At 40.8% G+C, this 17,841-nt stretch overlaps 3 protein-coding genes across 8 annotated transcripts; 1 reads left to right on the top strand and 2 right to left on the bottom strand.

Moving 5' to 3' along the window:
* Positions 1–163: 163 nt before the first annotated feature.
* On the top strand, positions 164–6,398 carry LOC112556396 (homeobox protein MSX-2-like). Of its 6 annotated transcripts, none has more exons than XM_025225368.1 (5): positions 166–316; positions 2,152–2,348; positions 3,496–3,748; positions 4,202–4,436; positions 5,381–6,398. In XM_025225368.1, the coding sequence occupies exons 3-5, from the start codon at positions 3,508–3,510 to the stop codon at positions 5,535–5,537; spliced, it is 633 nt and encodes a 210-aa protein (XP_025081153.1). In that variant the 5' UTR covers positions 166–316; positions 2,152–2,348; positions 3,496–3,507; the 3' UTR covers positions 5,538–6,398. The 6 variants fall into 6 exon arrangements, with proteins under 6 accessions (XP_025081157.1, XP_025081153.1, XP_025081151.1 ...); XM_025225366.1 differs by having other exon boundaries at positions 169–316; positions 2,091–2,348; XM_025225369.1 differs by having other exon boundaries at positions 175–316; positions 2,149–2,348.
* On the bottom strand, positions 6,255–12,641 carry LOC112556393. Its single transcript, XM_025225364.1, has 10 exons — positions 12,507–12,641; positions 11,426–11,635; positions 10,780–10,849; positions 10,328–10,502; positions 10,034–10,185; positions 9,582–9,727; positions 8,822–8,906; positions 8,212–8,371; positions 7,498–7,645; positions 6,255–6,911 (listed from the first exon to the last, which is right to left on the bottom strand). The coding sequence occupies exons 1-10, from the start codon at positions 12,526–12,528 to the stop codon at positions 6,742–6,744; spliced, it is 1,338 nt and encodes a 445-aa protein (XP_025081149.1). The 5' UTR covers positions 12,529–12,641; the 3' UTR covers positions 6,255–6,741.
* On the bottom strand, positions 12,567–17,821 carry LOC112556394. Its single transcript, XM_025225365.1, has 10 exons — positions 17,607–17,821; positions 16,616–16,888; positions 16,429–16,498; positions 15,246–15,408; positions 14,699–14,850; positions 14,302–14,447; positions 13,975–14,068; positions 13,668–13,827; positions 13,123–13,284; positions 12,567–12,879 (listed from the first exon to the last, which is right to left on the bottom strand). Exons 1-9 carry the CDS (start codon positions 17,674–17,676, stop codon positions 13,156–13,158), a joined length of 1,257 nt encoding a protein of 418 aa, XP_025081150.1. The 5' UTR covers positions 17,677–17,821; the 3' UTR covers positions 12,567–12,879; positions 13,123–13,155.
* Between the last annotated feature and the right edge of the window lie 20 nt (positions 17,822–17,841).

Below are 17,841 nucleotides of genomic sequence, written 5' to 3'. Positions count from 1 at the left end.
AAGAAAATAATGATTAGATATACAGTGTATACTCAGTGAAATATAATGTGAGCATTGTAAACATTGGTGTGTCTGTCTGCGTGTTTATGTATATAATTTGTATTCAAGGTGAATATTCATGTATATATAAATAATGGGAATTTTAAAAAAACTAAAAACTGTAATTTTTTTAAGACAGGGTAGCTGTAAAACCAGGGCAAGATGCACTCACAGCTTTATCCTCAACTCCAAAGTCGACTTCAATCAGACCTCAGCTGACGCACATCGTCACGTGATCTGATGACTGGTCACTCCATGCGCTTTTATTCTTGAAGCTGTGAGTATACTTCCTTCATCTCTGGTTGAAAGGGAAAGAGGATCCAGCCTGTCAGAAGATGCATTCTTTTCATTTGCCCGGATTAGCTAAGGCCGCTAGCAACCACGTTCATGGCACAATGAGTCTACAGCTGCTGGAGAAATTGCACGTCCACACACAGACGCACGAACAGAGACAGCAGATAACTGACAGACAGGCAGCCAGACAGATAAGATAAGCAGACTGGAAAATGGAATTTGTAGAAGAAAATGTAGAAATTGAAGGTGATCACAAGTTTGTCGATCACACTGAGGTAAAGATGACTAGTCGCAAACCCTATTTTTTTTATGAAGTCTCGCAGACAGCAATGAAACACTAAGACAAACATAAACAACAAAAATAAAGAAATGAAGAAACAGATACAGAGAAGAAAGGAATAGGACAACCACTTCCTTGCATGATGTAATTCAGTGATAATTTAGTGGTAATGAAAATAAGAAGGAAATTGAGTGAGGGTGTGATTAACTTATCATTTTAAAGAAACATGAAAATGGCGCACGCAAATATGAACACGCAAGCGTGTGTGCGTGTGCGTGTGTGTGTGTGTGTATGTGTCACCCCCACCCCCCTCGAATCTCTGTTACCCGCCATTTCCATTAAAATGACGTCAGGGAAAAAAGGAGGAGAAAACTGGGAAAAGCGAGAGACATGGACTGCCTGTAGAGGTGCGGCGCAGGCAAAAGGACCATCGGACCAACCAGGAAGTGAGAGAGCGGGGCCGGAGGTGAAGGAACGGAAATTAACCATTTGCTTCTAACAATAATTACATGAAAACAACTCTTTTAATTCACAGGACCTCGTCCCTTTCGCTCGTTTCCGGTCGCGAGGCGAGTTCTGGGCCTGCCTATCGAATCAATGTGATAAATAATTCTACATCATCCGGACTGGGCCAAACGCGGAGACGAGAAAAGACGAGACAAAATGAGAGAAGACGACAGGGCCAAAGGGGAGGTAATCGAGAAAGAAGAGTGCTGGAGAGTAAATGACAATAATTATAATGCGCACTATTTGGGGAAGTCTGCAGACATGCGATGTATGAGGAGGGAGAACTTTACCGTAATTTACCCAATTTGCAAGACTTAAATTTTGCGAATATTATTGACATCTCTACAGCCGGAGAGATATTTTAAACTCAACACAGAGAGAGAGAGATTAAGAGATACCTCTTTGCAACATTTTAATAATACAAACACAAGAAAACTATCATACACATTTTTTGTAAGTTTTTATTTGCTCCATAGTTTAGTTTTCTTTAGCTAGATTGTAGCGCATTTTCGTTCAGTTCATCTTTTGTTTAGATGAATTTTTTTTTAGGCGAGATTAGAGACAAATATTAAGTGGTTTGAAAATGTTTGCTATGACCAAAAAAATGGATTTTTTTTTCTAAAACTTAGAAATCAAATCCTGTCGTTTACCTGCTAGGACTAGACATCTTAGAATTTTTTTAATTGAACGACGTGTCCATATGAAATTGCTTAGTCAATATTACTATTATAGGCAAAATGGGTAAAATACAAGATCAATATGCATACATATTTATTACTTCCTACATTGTATGTATATGTCTCTAATCATTTGGAAAATATCCATTTTTACTTGCTGTAATACAGTTAAGGATGTATGTTGCCGTTTAATCTTTAGTATCTTATATATATACACACACACACACTACAATACTGTACCTCTGTTATAAGTCCCAAGCTCTAAGTAGATCATGTAAAATAATTTCTCTCAGTGACAGATATCATAAAGTGTATAAACCTAGCGCTTGCCTGCCCCTGCTGCCTGACTAGCAGCGACAGCTCTGGCACCGTTTTATTGCAGTGAATACGGTATGCCAGCTCTCGTCACCTTGATATAAGGGAGCCGGGTGTTTGCACCCAAACACAAGGGACATTTCATGACACGGCGGAGGATTTGCAACTAATGTGTCCGAGCTTTGGAGGATTACGTTCTTCGAGCTTCTGTCCACACAGGGGTCCTCACATGACAGGTAAGAACGGCTGCACAAGTGGGCCCCTCAGACTCTTGGTGACGACGGGGCATTACACTCTTGGTCTTGAGCAGATGAAACTCGTCATCATTTGATCATTCACGTGCGCGTGGCATTGTCGGTAGTGACGTTGGTTGGAACGTGTGACGTCACTGATGCCCTCTCTGAGACTGCGTGTAATTAAAACCCATCTATATCATCAGCTGATCGAGTATAATGATCATGATAGACTTCGCCATTCTGACGTAGGTAATGGTCGCCAGACTGACGTAGGTAAAGGTCGCCAGACTGACGTAGATAATGGTCGCCAGTGACGTAGGTAATGTCGCCAGACTGGAGGTTGTGGAATGATATTCCTTTTTGTTGCCTGCACGAGGCGTTTTCCAGGCGCAGATTGCATAAATTTTGTTTTTGCTTTTTGTTCATAAAAGTACCCATAACGATCACGGTTGCATAAATGTCTTGTGCTACGCTTTGTTCATAAATATTGTCGTAATTATCCAGACTGAACGAAACTTACGACCATGTTTACGTGGGGAAAAAGTACAAAGGAACCTTCATGCAACCGACTCCAGAAGCTGGCGTGTCTTTTGTCTGTCCGGACAGCGATGTCACTCTGATTGGTCTCGTAATGACTCTCTCTCTCTCCCTTTCATACACTTCCCTCCCCCCTACTACCCGCTGTTTTATTCTTTACGTCATCCCCACTCAGAGCTTTCTCTCTCTCTCTTCTTTCTCTATTTTTGGAAGTGAAAGGCCAGGGCTTTCTGCTTACGCAAAAAATTGCGTACAGTACGCATTAATTCAGAGGACCCTTCAATAAAGGGGTCCCCTTCAAATTTGGGCGAATCTGAAGAAGGGTCCCTGGGACCCCAAAGAATGTAGCCTTAGCAGAAGCCTACTTTAGCTGTTATTGCTGCTAAGTCAAAATGAATTTTGTTTGATTGTTTCTTCTATCAATTTATCATCCATGTCATCCGTATCATTCAACATACCTCTTCTCGTTTCTCATCATTTTTAATATTTTCGATCTTAAATACACCTAGTTTCTTTCTTAAACTGTTCTTTTTATGTAAAAGTTGATTGTTTAGTGACCATAAAGCTCTTGCAATCAGTGTATGCCATGGGTTTTTTTTTTCTTCGACAGGTTGATGCAGATATGGACCCTGTCTGCCCGAAAAAATCGGACTGTGATATCAGCGCAATTCCAAGACCCGCATTGTGGTCACCCTTGCTTCCCTGGCGCCGGTTGCCTCTGACTACCGGAAATCCTGTTGCTGTCCTTCCGCGCATGTCCATTTTACCTCCTGACTGCTTCCCTTCCACATTAGCCTCTCCTCGCTTTATGTCAGCTCATCTGATTCCACGGGAACTATTTTCTGAACAGATTTTTCCATTCGGTGAATAAATTTACTTTTGTAATAATATTTAAAATATTAAATCAAAAAAATTAACTTCACGTTTTTATATATTATTTTTTAAAATTGCATTTTTGCAAATATGATGTGGCTGTGGGCGTCTAGATACAGATGTACATACAGAGAAAGCGTCAAATAATTTTGGATAAATTCTTTTAGAGCAAATTTCATATTCTGTAAGCTGCAAGCGACCTTTGTAGTTGAAAGTATAGAAAAACCTGCAGATTGTTCAAATGAAAATCTGAGTAAATGAAATTATTACTATGTGTTAATTATCGATTTTTAATAATATAATTAAAGGACTAACACGTGAAAAATAGAATCGAATTGCAGACAGTGACAATGCTCTAAAAGGGTTCTTGACTGCGAAAATCAAAAGCTTTTTTGAAATGTTGGTCTTCAATTTAGATTTGCTTTATGGCTTTTCTGCCGTAGTTCCAAGGCGGAAGTCACGTGAGCAGCGCCCGCGACGTCAGCGCACGACGTTCAGCAGCGAGCAGACCGTGCAGCTGGAGCTGGAGTACCGACGTCACGAGTACGTCACGCGCACTCGCAGACTGGAGCTGGCCGAGGGGCTGTCCCTCACTGAGACGCAAATCAAAATCTGGTTTCAAAATCGACGAGCCAAAGACAAAAGAATCGAAAAAGCTCAAATGGACCAGCACATTCGGTGAGCAAATATGTTGGACGTTCTGTTGGATTCAAGGTTGATATCCATCTTGTTTGTTACCTGTGCTGATGTCAGTGGCAGTTATGGTGGTTGTGGTTGTTGTCCTGGTCGCAGTAGACGACGGAGATTATTGTGGAGCTGTGTTCTTGTTGGCGGTGATAATAATGAAAATGACATATAAATCTTAACTTTTATTAACATTATTGTTTTCATCTATAGCAACTTAAAAGAATAATTGCCGTAGGTTTTAAATCCTGACAGTTAAATTCTCTAGGGGAGTTCAATTTGTTGTTTAATGACTAGGTGAATCTCAGTGCAAGATGCTGTTTCTTAAAATCTGAATGAATACTCCATTCCACTTCTGTTCTAGAGGCACACGCCTACAAAAAAATCCTTTGCACAGACAGAGGTCAAACTCAAGACCTCACGTTTGTCCATAGACAGGCCTAATTAATATATAATCTCAGCTTTCTATTGGCTGTATTCTTGACAATGTAAACGTAGGCATGTACAATCCTGATGTTTGTGCTGCTGACCTGTTTCTCTGGTTAGCCATGTTTGTAAGCGTGTATCTCGATAACGAAATAGGGGTGTTCACCCAGATTTTAAGAACTAGTATCATGCACAATGATTCTCAAACTATACATCCTACCCTACTGGACCTATTTGCGTGTTTACGGTTACCGAAACGTAATTATAAGTCCATCCCGTAACCTTAAAATTTAATTATACAGCTTTTCAGGGATGTTTACAGTATACTGAATCGTTTTACTTTTGAAGAAACTTTTCATCTATTATGGTTGTAGTGGTCATTTAGGTTCTAGTGGTCATTTTTAAGATCTAGTTGTTGTTACTAGCGGCTGCACTATTTCAGTTGTACAGTCTCCATCATCTGGTACTTCAAACTAACTACATTGTGAATGATGTTTCTGTTGATCTTTCAGAAAAATGGGGCTAGGTGTGCTGGGTATTCGAGAAGACTGCCCTCCTCTTGGGTCATACCCAGGCCTCCGTTTCTCTCCTACATGGCCGTTACCTCCTGCAAGTCTCAGCGACGCGTCGACTGATGCCCTGAAACCTTTACCCATCACCTACAAATAAACTTTTCAGGACTGATTGTGATGAGAAAATTTAAAGTTTATAAGCGCTCTGTCTGTCTGTCTGTCTGTCTGTCTGTCTGTCTGTCTGTCTGTCTGTCTGTCTGTCTGTCTGTCTGTCTGTCTGTCTGTCTGTCTGTCTGTCTGTCTGTCTCACTACCTAACTCCTTCTCTCTATCAATCATTCTCTCTGTTCCTTTTGACTGCTTCGTCGACCAAGATCAGTGATTGGCATGTATATCTTCAGCCAGCCAGCCAGCCAGCCAGCCAGCCAGTCAGCCAGTCAATCAATACGGAAACTTGTCGTGTGGCACTTGCGATTCATTGAAGTTCTTAAAAAATGTAATATAGTTAACGTTTATTAGCTAATTAACTTCATTGTTGCACCTGGTGTTAATTTGTTCGTACAGTGGCTCGTCCTCTACCTCTTCTTCTCTCTGGCTTTCTCCGTCCCTTCTTTGATATTTTCTTTTTGTGCATACTTACTGTTTTTTGTGCCAAATTTCTGGCTTGTTTTCCTTTAATTATAGATTTCTTTCTTTAATTTCTATTATTTATTATTTTTTGATAACAAAATTTAGCGATGACAGCTTGTGGGTCATTTGTACAGTGAAATAAACTTAACATACATTTTTTAGCATTCTGCTGAACATAATGATAATACAGTGAGTAGATGCCATGCTTCTCAAAAAAAAAAATTTTTTTTCGTCAAATCTTTTCATAGTTGTTTGTTATTCTGCTTTCCTTTATTTCGACTTCTCATCATCCTATAAAGTCAGCATGCTGTTTCACTTACATGACAGACAAAATTGGAAACAGGTGCGGTGTATTATTCTTATAAAACAGTTGTGCAAAAAAAAAAAAAGAGTTCCCGTTCCAAAGTTCGACATTCCAAAAACGATGCGATGAGGCTATCTGCTGAATTCTCTTGTTCTCAGTCTCAACACAGCTGCTCAGGAAGCAAACGACACTAAAAGTCATTTCCGTTGAATTTTGCGCTGCTTCTGCTGTGAATTTTTAAAAAATGTGTACATGGTTTAAGGATGGGGAAACACTGCCACAAAATGTTATCATTCTCAAAGGTTTTTTCCCCCAGTGGTTTGGGTGGGTGGGATGTCTGGTCCCAGCGAGTGTCGACTTTTTTTTCGGTTCCCGTCCTACGAGCTTTGACGCTGATGCAGACCGGGCGGTAAGGCAAGGGAGACTACTCATTGCGTTGCAGCGTAGTACTTTCCCCTGCGTCTCTTCGTCACTGCGACGATAACGACGACAACAACAGGCAGTAGCGGCACCGCCACCAGCACGGCCAGCACAACACCGAAGACGGCGGGGTTGTGGCTGTTGCCGAGGCAGGTCTGCAGGTCACAAGAACAGGGTTCTGTAGGCAAAACCAGAGATGGAGTCAGCGAATGTCGCAGGTGGGCCAGCACACCGCCCTGTGGCCAGGTGAACACTTCATGCGTTAAACATTTATGCTACAAACATAAAGATTGCATGTCACCTGACAAGATAACAGCACATTGAAAGAAATGGACTGCATCACAGAGAAAACTGCCTTCATAAGAATACAGACTGTGGAGGTAATGGTGTTTGTAAATAATGTAATTGTTGTGATTAGAACACTCCACTGTAAATACAACGAAAATTAAAAACAAATGCTCAAAGTGCTAGATAAATTCACACTTAAAAATAAGAAGACCTAAGAGAAAAGAGTAAAATAAAGACAACAGTTGACTCGGAAAGAGAAATATAAAAGATGCCATAGGTAAAGAAAATCAGTAAAATAAATGTAGTAATAAAGGACGGACTAACCAATCAGGCTTTTATGTATAAATTAGAATGAAGCAGGCGAGCATACAAGCAATGAGTCATTTTAATCACTGACAAAGCTAGTTGTACAAAAGTTGGACTGTCAGCTTGTTGGTATAAATAGCTCGGGGGACAACAATACTGTATGTACCAACCTGTGTTGCCGATAATAAATTTCTCCTCCAGGTGATCTTGAGTGTCATCTCTGGCGATGTAATTGTCAACAGTCAACGTCTTTTCAAACATTTGAACATTCCTCACTGCAGGCGACTCTCTCTTTTGTCTCCCTTCTGCAGTGCAGTTCTGGTATAATGTAACAATGTATTAGTTCTCATCTTATCATCTAAGTCTTCATTCATGGTGAAACCTGTCTTCAGTGACAGCCACTAGAATAAGACTTAAAGCTGAGCCAAGTAATTCTCGTTCTGCAGCAGATGGACTGTACGTGCTTGCAAGGCATATTGTTCATAATACACATTCTATTTTGTACTCACACCCTTCAGCCAACCCACTCTTATAATCGGTATTTGTATTAACTCAGCCACATTAGCTTTTTTTCGCATTTGGTATTTGCATACAGTATGGCCTATAGTCGCCATGCTAATAGACAGCATGTACCTAGGCAACAAGTAATTATAACAGCTATAGCAGTATCAGGATATGAGAATGCTGAGGAGATCCAAATAAACATCACCTCCATTGAAATTGATGACAACAATATCCTGGGGTGACAGACTGAAATCGACAAAATCCGTTTGTATTGAGTGAAATGCAAATTGGCGACACTTGTTTCGTCAGAATAGAAATTAACATTGTTGACAAGGGATTTATTTGGAGGGTAAAAATGACGGTTTATCCTATTTTCTTACCTCCACGCAAAAGGAGGCCGTGTCCTTTGTACAGCCGCGCACCGTGCACTGCAGGTGAATCTGATTTGTGGTTTTGAAGCGGAACACCTTAAATGTGAGTATGGCCATCATTCTGTCGCTAGACGTGGCCATCTTCACTCCCATGGGCGGAGTAGCGCATCTAGACAGAAAAAAAATGTGTTTCTGACAAAAATATCTTCCAAACACCACAAAATACGCGATGCGAATAGTCCAGCTACAAAGGTTCAAAATATTACCTCACATAAATTTACCTTACACAAAACTATATCACATAAATAAAACATTCCATAAATAAAAATATTAAGTCGGATAAAAGAATATCTGATGGTTCAAAAATACCTCTGGTCGAAATTAATCTTCACACCACTCCCCTACCCAACTCAAACGCCGTCCACCACCTAATCTTCCTTCCAACCAATTCCAAAGTTTAATTTACATCATTGACCTAATAAAAGAATGCTCTTAGCAAAATCTTGAGATCACATAAATAGTTTCTACCACTAATGGCCACATGGACTGCTTTATAACACTGCACCAGCAACATCAACGCAAGCAGTAACAACCACATGACAGACAGTGTCCAACTTGCCCTCTGGTGGCGAACCGTAGGGAGCCGCCGACTTTATTTGCTCTCTCAAAGGCTTCGCAGGACTCCACGATTAGAGAGGTAAAATCTACGGAAAGCAGAAACTTTATTTGTGCACATTTGTGTCCATAGAATTCTCTAAAATAAAGTTTAGGCGTCAGACACAAGCGTCTCATCAATAACTGTTTCATATAACTCATAATTTTATTTGCTACATGTTGCATAACAATTTAACTTCACTACTAAATGCTTACTTGCAGTGCAGTTATGTAACTTTATGATCTGTATCTTTTGCTGAATAAATAATTATTGATCTTGACATCTTTCATTGCTCAGAATGAAGAGTTTTAGTAAAGCACAGAAATGACTGAAAGAAGTGGATTAATTGTACATAGTGCAAAGTGACCATATAGTGTAAGCTGCTAAATGACTTACATAGCACTATATATCTATCATGGCTTATGATAAGAGCAGAAGTTGCTGTACACATAATGTAACTCAACGTGGTAGGGGCTAGGTATGCGTAATTAAACATTCTTAGATGCTGTGTACACAACAAGCAAAATATGTAAAGAAGGACTGGCTACATGTGCATCACACTAGTGAGGTTGTTGATATTTTAGACAAGTGTATATATATACCTACATTTATGCAGGCATGAACATAAATACAACGATGTCTGTCTCTCTCACACACACACAACACCCATACGTATGCACATATTTCATACAAAACAGACACACAAAAATGAAAGCATACTAACGACTTCGCGACGTGATGCTGAACATGATCTTAAGGGTAGAGCCCACAGTCAGTGTTGCAGTGGGCTTCAGGGGCTGTGTTGTGTTGCTTCTGACGCTTATCAAGAAGTGGTCCACAACTTTACGGACCGGGGCCTGCATTATTTGCCTGCAAGCGCGCAAAACGATGGGACACGTACATTACAATTTTCAGATGATGAAAGTGGCAATAACATTTTATGTCAATTTTCAGGTTTCAACAAGAATATTTAGGGGATTCTTTAAGCTACATTGACCTTTCTTTTCAGTCACGTGATTCACTATATCTCACAACAGAATTTTATAAACCACGGCGCTCACAAGAAGTGTTGGAGACTTCCGAAGTGTTTCCTCGCATATTTGTCAAGAACCTGTCTTTGGTTGTTAATGTATTTCCTCCAACATTTTCTAAAGACTTTGTGAAGTATTTCGTCCCCTGTCTGACAAGGACCTGGCGGCGATGGTGGAGGTGATGTTCTCTGTGCTGCTGGACATGGTGCACTGGACCGTGATGATCTCGTCCTTATCGGAAATGACCAGCGGATGGTTCTGCACGACAAACTGCCGTGCCCAGAAATCATAGCCGTCCTGGAACGAGGTAGCAGATGACGTCAAGGTTGAAGTTACGGATACCACTGCCGCCGTCCTCCTCCTCCTCCTCCTCCTCCTCATCATCATCATCATCATCATGCAATATCAAAGTTAAGGGAAAAACTGTACTGAAACATACTATTTGCCAAAAGCTCGCTTGATCTGCGCATGACACATTTTTGGTGCCACCTTCGGTAGGAAAGTGTTCGTACACACCACCCTGTCCTCTCCAATCAGGGTGGCGGGTCGCGAAATAATTCACAGTGCTCGCGTTGACTAAAGAACAGTTTTCGTCTCCAACGAAGTTTACAGGCCTGAAAAAGACGTTGATTCAACAGGCAAAACGTCACGTTTCAAACTCTGGCCTTTTAATAAACTGATCCTATGGCGCATAAAAGTGACAGCCAGAAGAAAAACAAATTGCAGATCTAGTTGAATGAACGAAACTCATTCAGCTTAATAATGCCTTTTGTTTCGCTCAGGAAATTAGGAGATGTTATTAACAGCGAGAAGAACGGAGTGAGAGCCAGAAGGATGCTACAAGCTACATTTTATTTGATACGTTTCATATTTTTGTTGTTTTTGACTCACCATATTTTGGTTCCATGATAATTTTCGTTGAAATGAACTGCCATGTAACTTTGTGTGCAGTCGATGTCAACTGAAATACAGAAATAGAGCACACCTACTACATGGTAATTTGCGCTGGAACATAATTTTAGACACAACCATAGAACTGCCCACACTTTCAGAATTACCTATGTTTGCAGAATATACCAACACCTACAGAACCTAGCTAAACATGAATATTCCTTTTTCTGAAGTCCATGTGTTCAAGACGCTGTGTGTATGTGTATGTGCGTCTAGGCGTTTTGCTTTTTTGACGTCTGTGCTAAAGCAATTCGTAAAGCTATAGTTTGATGATGATGATGACGACGACGACGTATGGTTTATCTAGATTCTAGAGCATAATCACGCTCCAATGAGAATGTTCTCAGCGCTAATGACAAGTCTGAGACATGGACAGAATACGTTACTAGTAATAAACAAACATAGAAGACAAAGAGGAATCAGGGAACAAACAATAAAGGATGGAGAACATCATAAATCTGCAGAGAAAGACGAGCAGGCGGACGAGTGAACTGACTATAACCACGTGTGCATGTAGGTGGCATTCACGCCGTTAGTACGCTGCACGCCATGAGCTCAAGTCACTCAAGTCACTCAAGTCACTTACTGGCATAGGTAGCGCACGTCACCAGCAGTGCGACACAGCAGATGTGGCCGAGCTGCGACATTTTTTTCCAGTTCTGCTTTGGAATAGGGACCCTCAACGTGGGCTTATTGTTTTCCTTCCACCACGTCCTCAGTATTTCTATTCGCGTTCTTTCTTGTGGTTTGGTTGGAGTTTTTTTCCCCCACGCCCGGTGCCTTACATCAGGCGGAGCTTGAAGAGTGACGTGCAAGTATTGTGGGACATTGTCTGGTTGACGAGGCTTGACAGCAAGGCTTGACATTTTCCCCTTCCCTATTTCGCCCGCGTACAGTGGCTCATATATTTATATTTTCTTGACGAAGATAAAGTAATAGACACGTATTCAGACACTAGACGCATTCTCTACCCGAGAACACATACATATATTATACACAAGTTTATATATGAAAGTTTGCCGCTCTTGCAGCTGTGATTTCATTATCTTTCAATTAATCTGGTCATCTGAGTCAAGTTTATTCATGCGAGGCGTCAGCGTAAAGAAACAGAAAAATACTTGTCTTGATGTCCCTTCCCAATTTGACAGGTTTACAATGTATGGCGAAAGGAGTACAATGTTTCCAGTGAAGCTGACCTTATCTAACTAGTTTAATGTAAAGTTATTTTATTTACCGGTGTTTTCAAAATCTGATATCGTCCACATCAATTTTTTCAAGACCTGGTATGCTGCATTTTGTCGATATTGCGAACAAAAATATATAAGTTTGATTCAGAGGGTGACTAAAGAACTCCATATCACTCAGTGTGTATTGTATATATATATTTTTTAGTAGGTTCTTGCACCCTTGCTGTACAAAATGTGCTTGAAGGAATAAAAGATGTATCATGTCACAACTATCTATCGATCTATCGATTTATTCATCTCTGTCTATCCATCTTATCAATTATCTTTCTAAGTTTGTTTTGCTTCCTACCTATCGCATCTGAAATCTGGTAACTTCTAGAAGAAAATTCGCTATTTACCTCTAAATATCGGTGTGAATTTGATGATGTTTCAACGGCAGCCACTCTACAGACACACACACACACACGCACGCATACGTACCTATATTTTCGCACATGGTCATCTACAAAACGCTGCCATGAACAGAAATCTCACGTCAGCTGAAATCGTACTTTGTTTATTTTGCTGTCTTGTTAGAACAAAGGTCAGTTTCCAAATGTTTTAACTCAACTGATCTGCGGACAGCCAAACATTGTGTTTATGACGTCACTTCCGTATCCGTTTCCGCGTCCGCGCGAAGAAGATCTTCATTTCTTTCCTGCGACAGACCGCCGACTGACAAGGAGATAAATGATGAAAGCTGAGAAAATAAACGTCAAGAAGAATGCGACGACTGTACCAACTGTAAATCCGACAAATTCTTCGCTTACAAGACAAGTTTTGAGCGAGCAGCTGCACATCTCGGGGTCGGAATCTGCACAGAAGAATCAATAGTTCAGTCCCTTCTGTGTCGCCAAAAAAAAAAAAAATGCGTGTGTGGAACTACATCGCTCAAGAAAACAAGAAAGAAGCATTATATTTATTATCTAGATTTTATTACTAATTCTTTTTGATCGATAGAGGAAAATATTGAAGTATATAATTGTCTGGACCATACCAATGAAATCAACTGAGGACCAAATAGAGACATGCAGGGATACAGGACAACTTCTGGTACCTGACTGTTTTGAAGCATCTGCCTCCTGCTCAGTTAGGTCAGGATCCTGATCATTTGGCTGATGTCAGCGAAAGGGTCTTGAACCCTCAGGGTCTGGCGCAATGTCTCAACCTTTGCTGTGCTGGCCTCTCTCTTCCCCCGAACACTGGAGTTGCATGAAGACTGCCACAGACCGTGACAGACTGTGTTACTGTTGGTTCGTGTCGAATGTACCCTCCACAAACATACAGCTAGTCATGCACCGAGTGTTTAGATGATGTCTCTTTCCCACCCTCTCATTCATTTGGAAAATATTCGTTAGAATAGTTTAAATTGTACGACTTTAACCTCATCCAGTTTTACATCTACTACAGCTGCGCATGTCGATGTATGACAGGTTTATTTTCCTCCAAGCAACACCAAGATGGTCACGTGATCACAGTACAGGGTACAGACTAATGAAGAAACTAAATGCCGACAAAAATGAAAAGTTTTAGAGAAACAATAATGAACAAAGAGACTGCCAAAAACATGTTACTATCTGTCAGACATACAGCACTACTGACCACAAGACACTGGTCCACCATGTTGACTGGACATCCTCGGACAGTGCAGACCAGATGAAAGATGTCCGATCGCAGAAACTTGACGACAGTGAAGCTGATGACGGTCAGTCGCTTGTCTGCGGATGTCTGCGCCCCGATTCCCAGTGGTCGCAGAGGACATCTTGCAAGAAACAGACATGGAACAGATGACTTAGCATGATGATCATCTTAATGACTATTACAGTGATCATCTTCTTAAATGGTCTCTACTATTTAACAAAAACATAGTGGATAATTTTTATCCCTTTTAATTGTTTTTATGGCATACCCGTTGTTAACGAATTTGACTGAAGCCTTATAACTGTTGACTGAAGTTTCAGAGCCAAGAGCGAAACAGGACTCCACTATCAGCGCACTAAAATCTGAAAAAATATACATGAACATCAATTCTGGTTATGCACTCTAGCTGCAATTGAGAATATATAATCTCAGGCTCTCATTATATCACTGTTGTCACTGTTTTTATCCTCCTTCCCAAATATATATTTTCTCTCTCTCTCTTTCTCTCTCTCTCTCTCTCTCTCTCTCTCTCTCTCTCTCTCTCACACTGATATTCACGCACACACAGAGCTGGAAGAAAGCTTCAGCCACTCACTACTTCGTTCGCTGATCTCAATCTTCAGTCTCAGGGTAGCTCCCACAGGCTGCGGATCACTCGTGTTAATGGGGCGTATCATCTTGTCAAAGATGCCCATATTAAAATGAGTCGCCTGTCCAGTCTCTGTCGATTTTCGCAAATATCTGCATGAAGGGTAAGAGAGAATGAAACAGTCCACAACATATCCTTACCATCAAATGTTGCTAGAGTTTTCTTACCCCGACCCCACCCGCATTCAGTTGTAAAGAAACGAAGGTAAGTTAGCTGGGTGTTCCTCGGTCAGCCATAGACACCCATCCACCCTGTCACAAGTCTATTTGAGCAATCAAAATATGTAACAATGAGATATTTATTAGAAGTAAAAGCAAACAAAGTGAGAGAAAAAGAAATGTACCCGTGAGAAACGTGGGCAGTTACAACAGTCTTGACAATGCGCTGGGTCGTTTCCGCTACCTTGCAGGTCATGCTGACCAGTTCATCGTGATCCATGATGATGTCATGAGAGTACTGCACCAGGAAGTGACGTGTGTACGTGTGGTATCCATTCTGCGCAATTTGACCACATAGAGAATGGTTAGCAGACTGTATCAAACCCCTTCCCCGTCTCTCCTCTCTTCCCACGCTCTCCCCCATCTCGCTGTCTCTCTAGTCCTCGTTCACCTGAGTGTTTGTTCACTTTGACTTTTGTTTTCCCGTATATTTTCACTGTTTCAATCGTTTGTTTATTCCCTCTTTCCTCCCCACATTTAGCACACATCTTACTTCTCCTGTCTTGTAGTAGTCATTTTCTCCATTTTCTTTCATTCACTTCTCTATTTGATAATCTTCCTCAGTTCTCTTCCTTCCAGGTCTCCCTGTCTTTCTGTCTGTCAGTCCTTCGTTGTCTATCTATCCCTTTCTTCTCTCCAAAAACGTAAGAAAGACAAAATCAATATTCTTACTTCAAGTGAATATTCTGCGCTGTTAATACACACTTGGTCGCCGGATGCTGTGTGCGGCAAGACTTTGCCAACCCCTTCTCTTTCAGGATGCTTAGAAACAATACGTGAGTCAGCAGTGATGCTGCTCAGGATGCAGACATCGTCCTCGAGGTAGTAGAGAGGTCTTGGACAAGATGACAACATAATCACAACATAAGTGCCTGAGATGTTGCAGAAGGACCACCTTCGCTCACGACATTATTTTAAATAGACATTTACTCTTCTCAGATTTTAGTAAATCTGTAAACTTTTTACCTAACAACATAAATGTATATTACATGAATAATAATAAAAACTACATTTTTATGGACAAGCAAGTAACGTCCATTACGGGATAGACAGGACACATGACAGGACAGACAGGTATGCTTCTGGTTTGATGTCAACTGTTAAGACGCGTAGCCTTCTTTGCCCATGTCGGCTCGTAGAATTGAAAATTAAAAACGATCCTATACATTGCTGTATACCTCCGTGTACAGTTCAGACTTAAAAATATCCAACATAATTCTTTCATGGATTTCCAAATGAGCACAGAGCTTTGGCTGGTAAAAATATGCTGTAAATGCTATAAACTCTTCCATCAGAAGGAGATATGTGTGTACAAAATAGTCATTAATGATTAATAATAATAATTAATAATAATAATTAATAATAACAAAAAAATATTTTCACTGCACAGCCACAAGAAAATTATGCATTACGAAAAAAAAAGGTGACCAAAAAGGTAACAGCTTTACGTCTAAGAAATTTCTAGTTATAAACATTATTTAACAGACGCTAGACAGCTGTTTCATTGGCCTTTTATAGGAGCAGAGCATATTTTTTTTAGCACATAATTACGAAATGTGGTGACTCAGAGGACAGTGAGTGCCAGGCAGGCTCAGGCTATATATGTTACATAAGTGTTAACAGTGTGAAACTACAGTTTGGCCAAATAAAGTAGGCTCATTTTTAGGTAGATGAGTTTGTAAGTCCCACGAATGATGTTATAAATATCACAATGGCCGTTGGAGGTAAAAAGGTTCTCCATTCCTGTCTTAAAGCATGTACACGTAATGGTATTGTGCAGAAGAGAATAAAAAGAAAGACACACGCAGGCATTCATACATGCTTACACGTATACTAATGAACAAACGATAGATACCTGACTACACCACTGAACCGAAATGGGTTGAAGAGAACCGTCATCTCTCCTCCTCCACAGATTACGTCATCTGCAACAAGGAGGATATAAGACATATATAGGCAGACAAACTCGTGCGCCTGATACTCTGACAGAGTAATTCGGGTGGGGAAACGTTACCAAAAAAATACACCCGGCATCTACTTACATCGAGGTAGGTCGCAGCTGCTTCCATAGAAACCGATGTGGCACTGACAGGTCGGAGGTACATGAGGTTGAGAGAGGGCGGTCAGACACAGTCCATTCTGACAAGCCAGTTCCCCCGCGCACGGGATGGAGGCCAGCTCGTACAGGTCAAGGTCCAGGTCACACCGATACACCAGTCCACTGGTTTGGCAGCTGCAGGTCCCGTTGACGCACTCCTCGATGTTCGGACACTCGGAACCCGGCCTGTTACAGTTGAACACGATCGCCGCTCGCCCTGGGTATACATAGCAGAAAACAAATCTTCACACTGTTCTGTGAATGAGGAATAGTTGGGATTTGGGAGAGATGTTCTGAGGTGTGACTCTTCTCAATGACTGTTCCTCTGTGTGTGTAAAAATATGGATGTTAAAATTACAATGTTTTTACACTTTAACTGCTTTTTATTTTATGTCTTTTATTGTTTTAGTAGTGTTGGAGTCTAGCATACTTTTTCCTCTGTTTGAGCCAGGGTTTAACTACAACCTCTCCCTGCCTTCTCCAAAACATCAGCACCTTCTTTCTTACACCCTCATTAACTAAAAAAATCATCTTGCGTCCTTCTCTTCTATAAGAGACATAGCTTTAAGACCACTTTCTGAGACTATATTATTGGCTGTGATTTAAAACTATACTAGATGGTTTGTGTGATTTAAAACCATTTGATATTTTGGACTAGGACCACAGGGTGATATGTGAGTTAAGATCACTGAAACCAATGATGCCTGCTTATCCTAAGCAATGGTTCCACGATGGTAACCAAAAACGTTAAGGTTTGCCTTTTTTTCTTTTCTTTTTTTTTTTCTTTTTTTTTTTTTTTTTTTTTTTTTGGCTGCCACCAAGTTTGGCATAATCGGGGCCTTACACTGTGGATGGCGGATGGTTAGGTAAAGGGGGAGAGGGAGAGAACTTTCATTTTAGACATCCATCAAGCAGAGCTCTGATAGTCTACTCACCATAGAAAATAGCGCAAATTGTGAGGAACAATGCAGCCTGCCGATTAGCTTCCATAGTGGGGAGGTACATTGGAGGACAGGATGTTTTCTGTTACGTACTTCTAGTGCGTTGCTTGCCACTGACGCATGGAGTCTTCGCTCACTCTTAGGGACAAATACAGCATAACAAAAAAGTGGCGGTTGCCTCCGAATAATTTTTTTCCCAGACCTGATAACTCGTAAGTGGGAGGAGCTA

The sequence above is a fragment of the Pomacea canaliculata genome, linkage group LG2, assembly GCF_003073045.1.
Source record: "Pomacea canaliculata isolate SZHN2017 linkage group LG2, ASM307304v1, whole genome shotgun sequence".
In the NCBI taxonomy this organism is placed as follows: domain Eukaryota; kingdom Metazoa; phylum Mollusca; class Gastropoda; order Architaenioglossa; family Ampullariidae; genus Pomacea; species Pomacea canaliculata.
The sequence above is the reverse complement of the archived record's forward strand: the minus strand, read 5'-3'. Positions and strand labels throughout refer to the sequence as shown.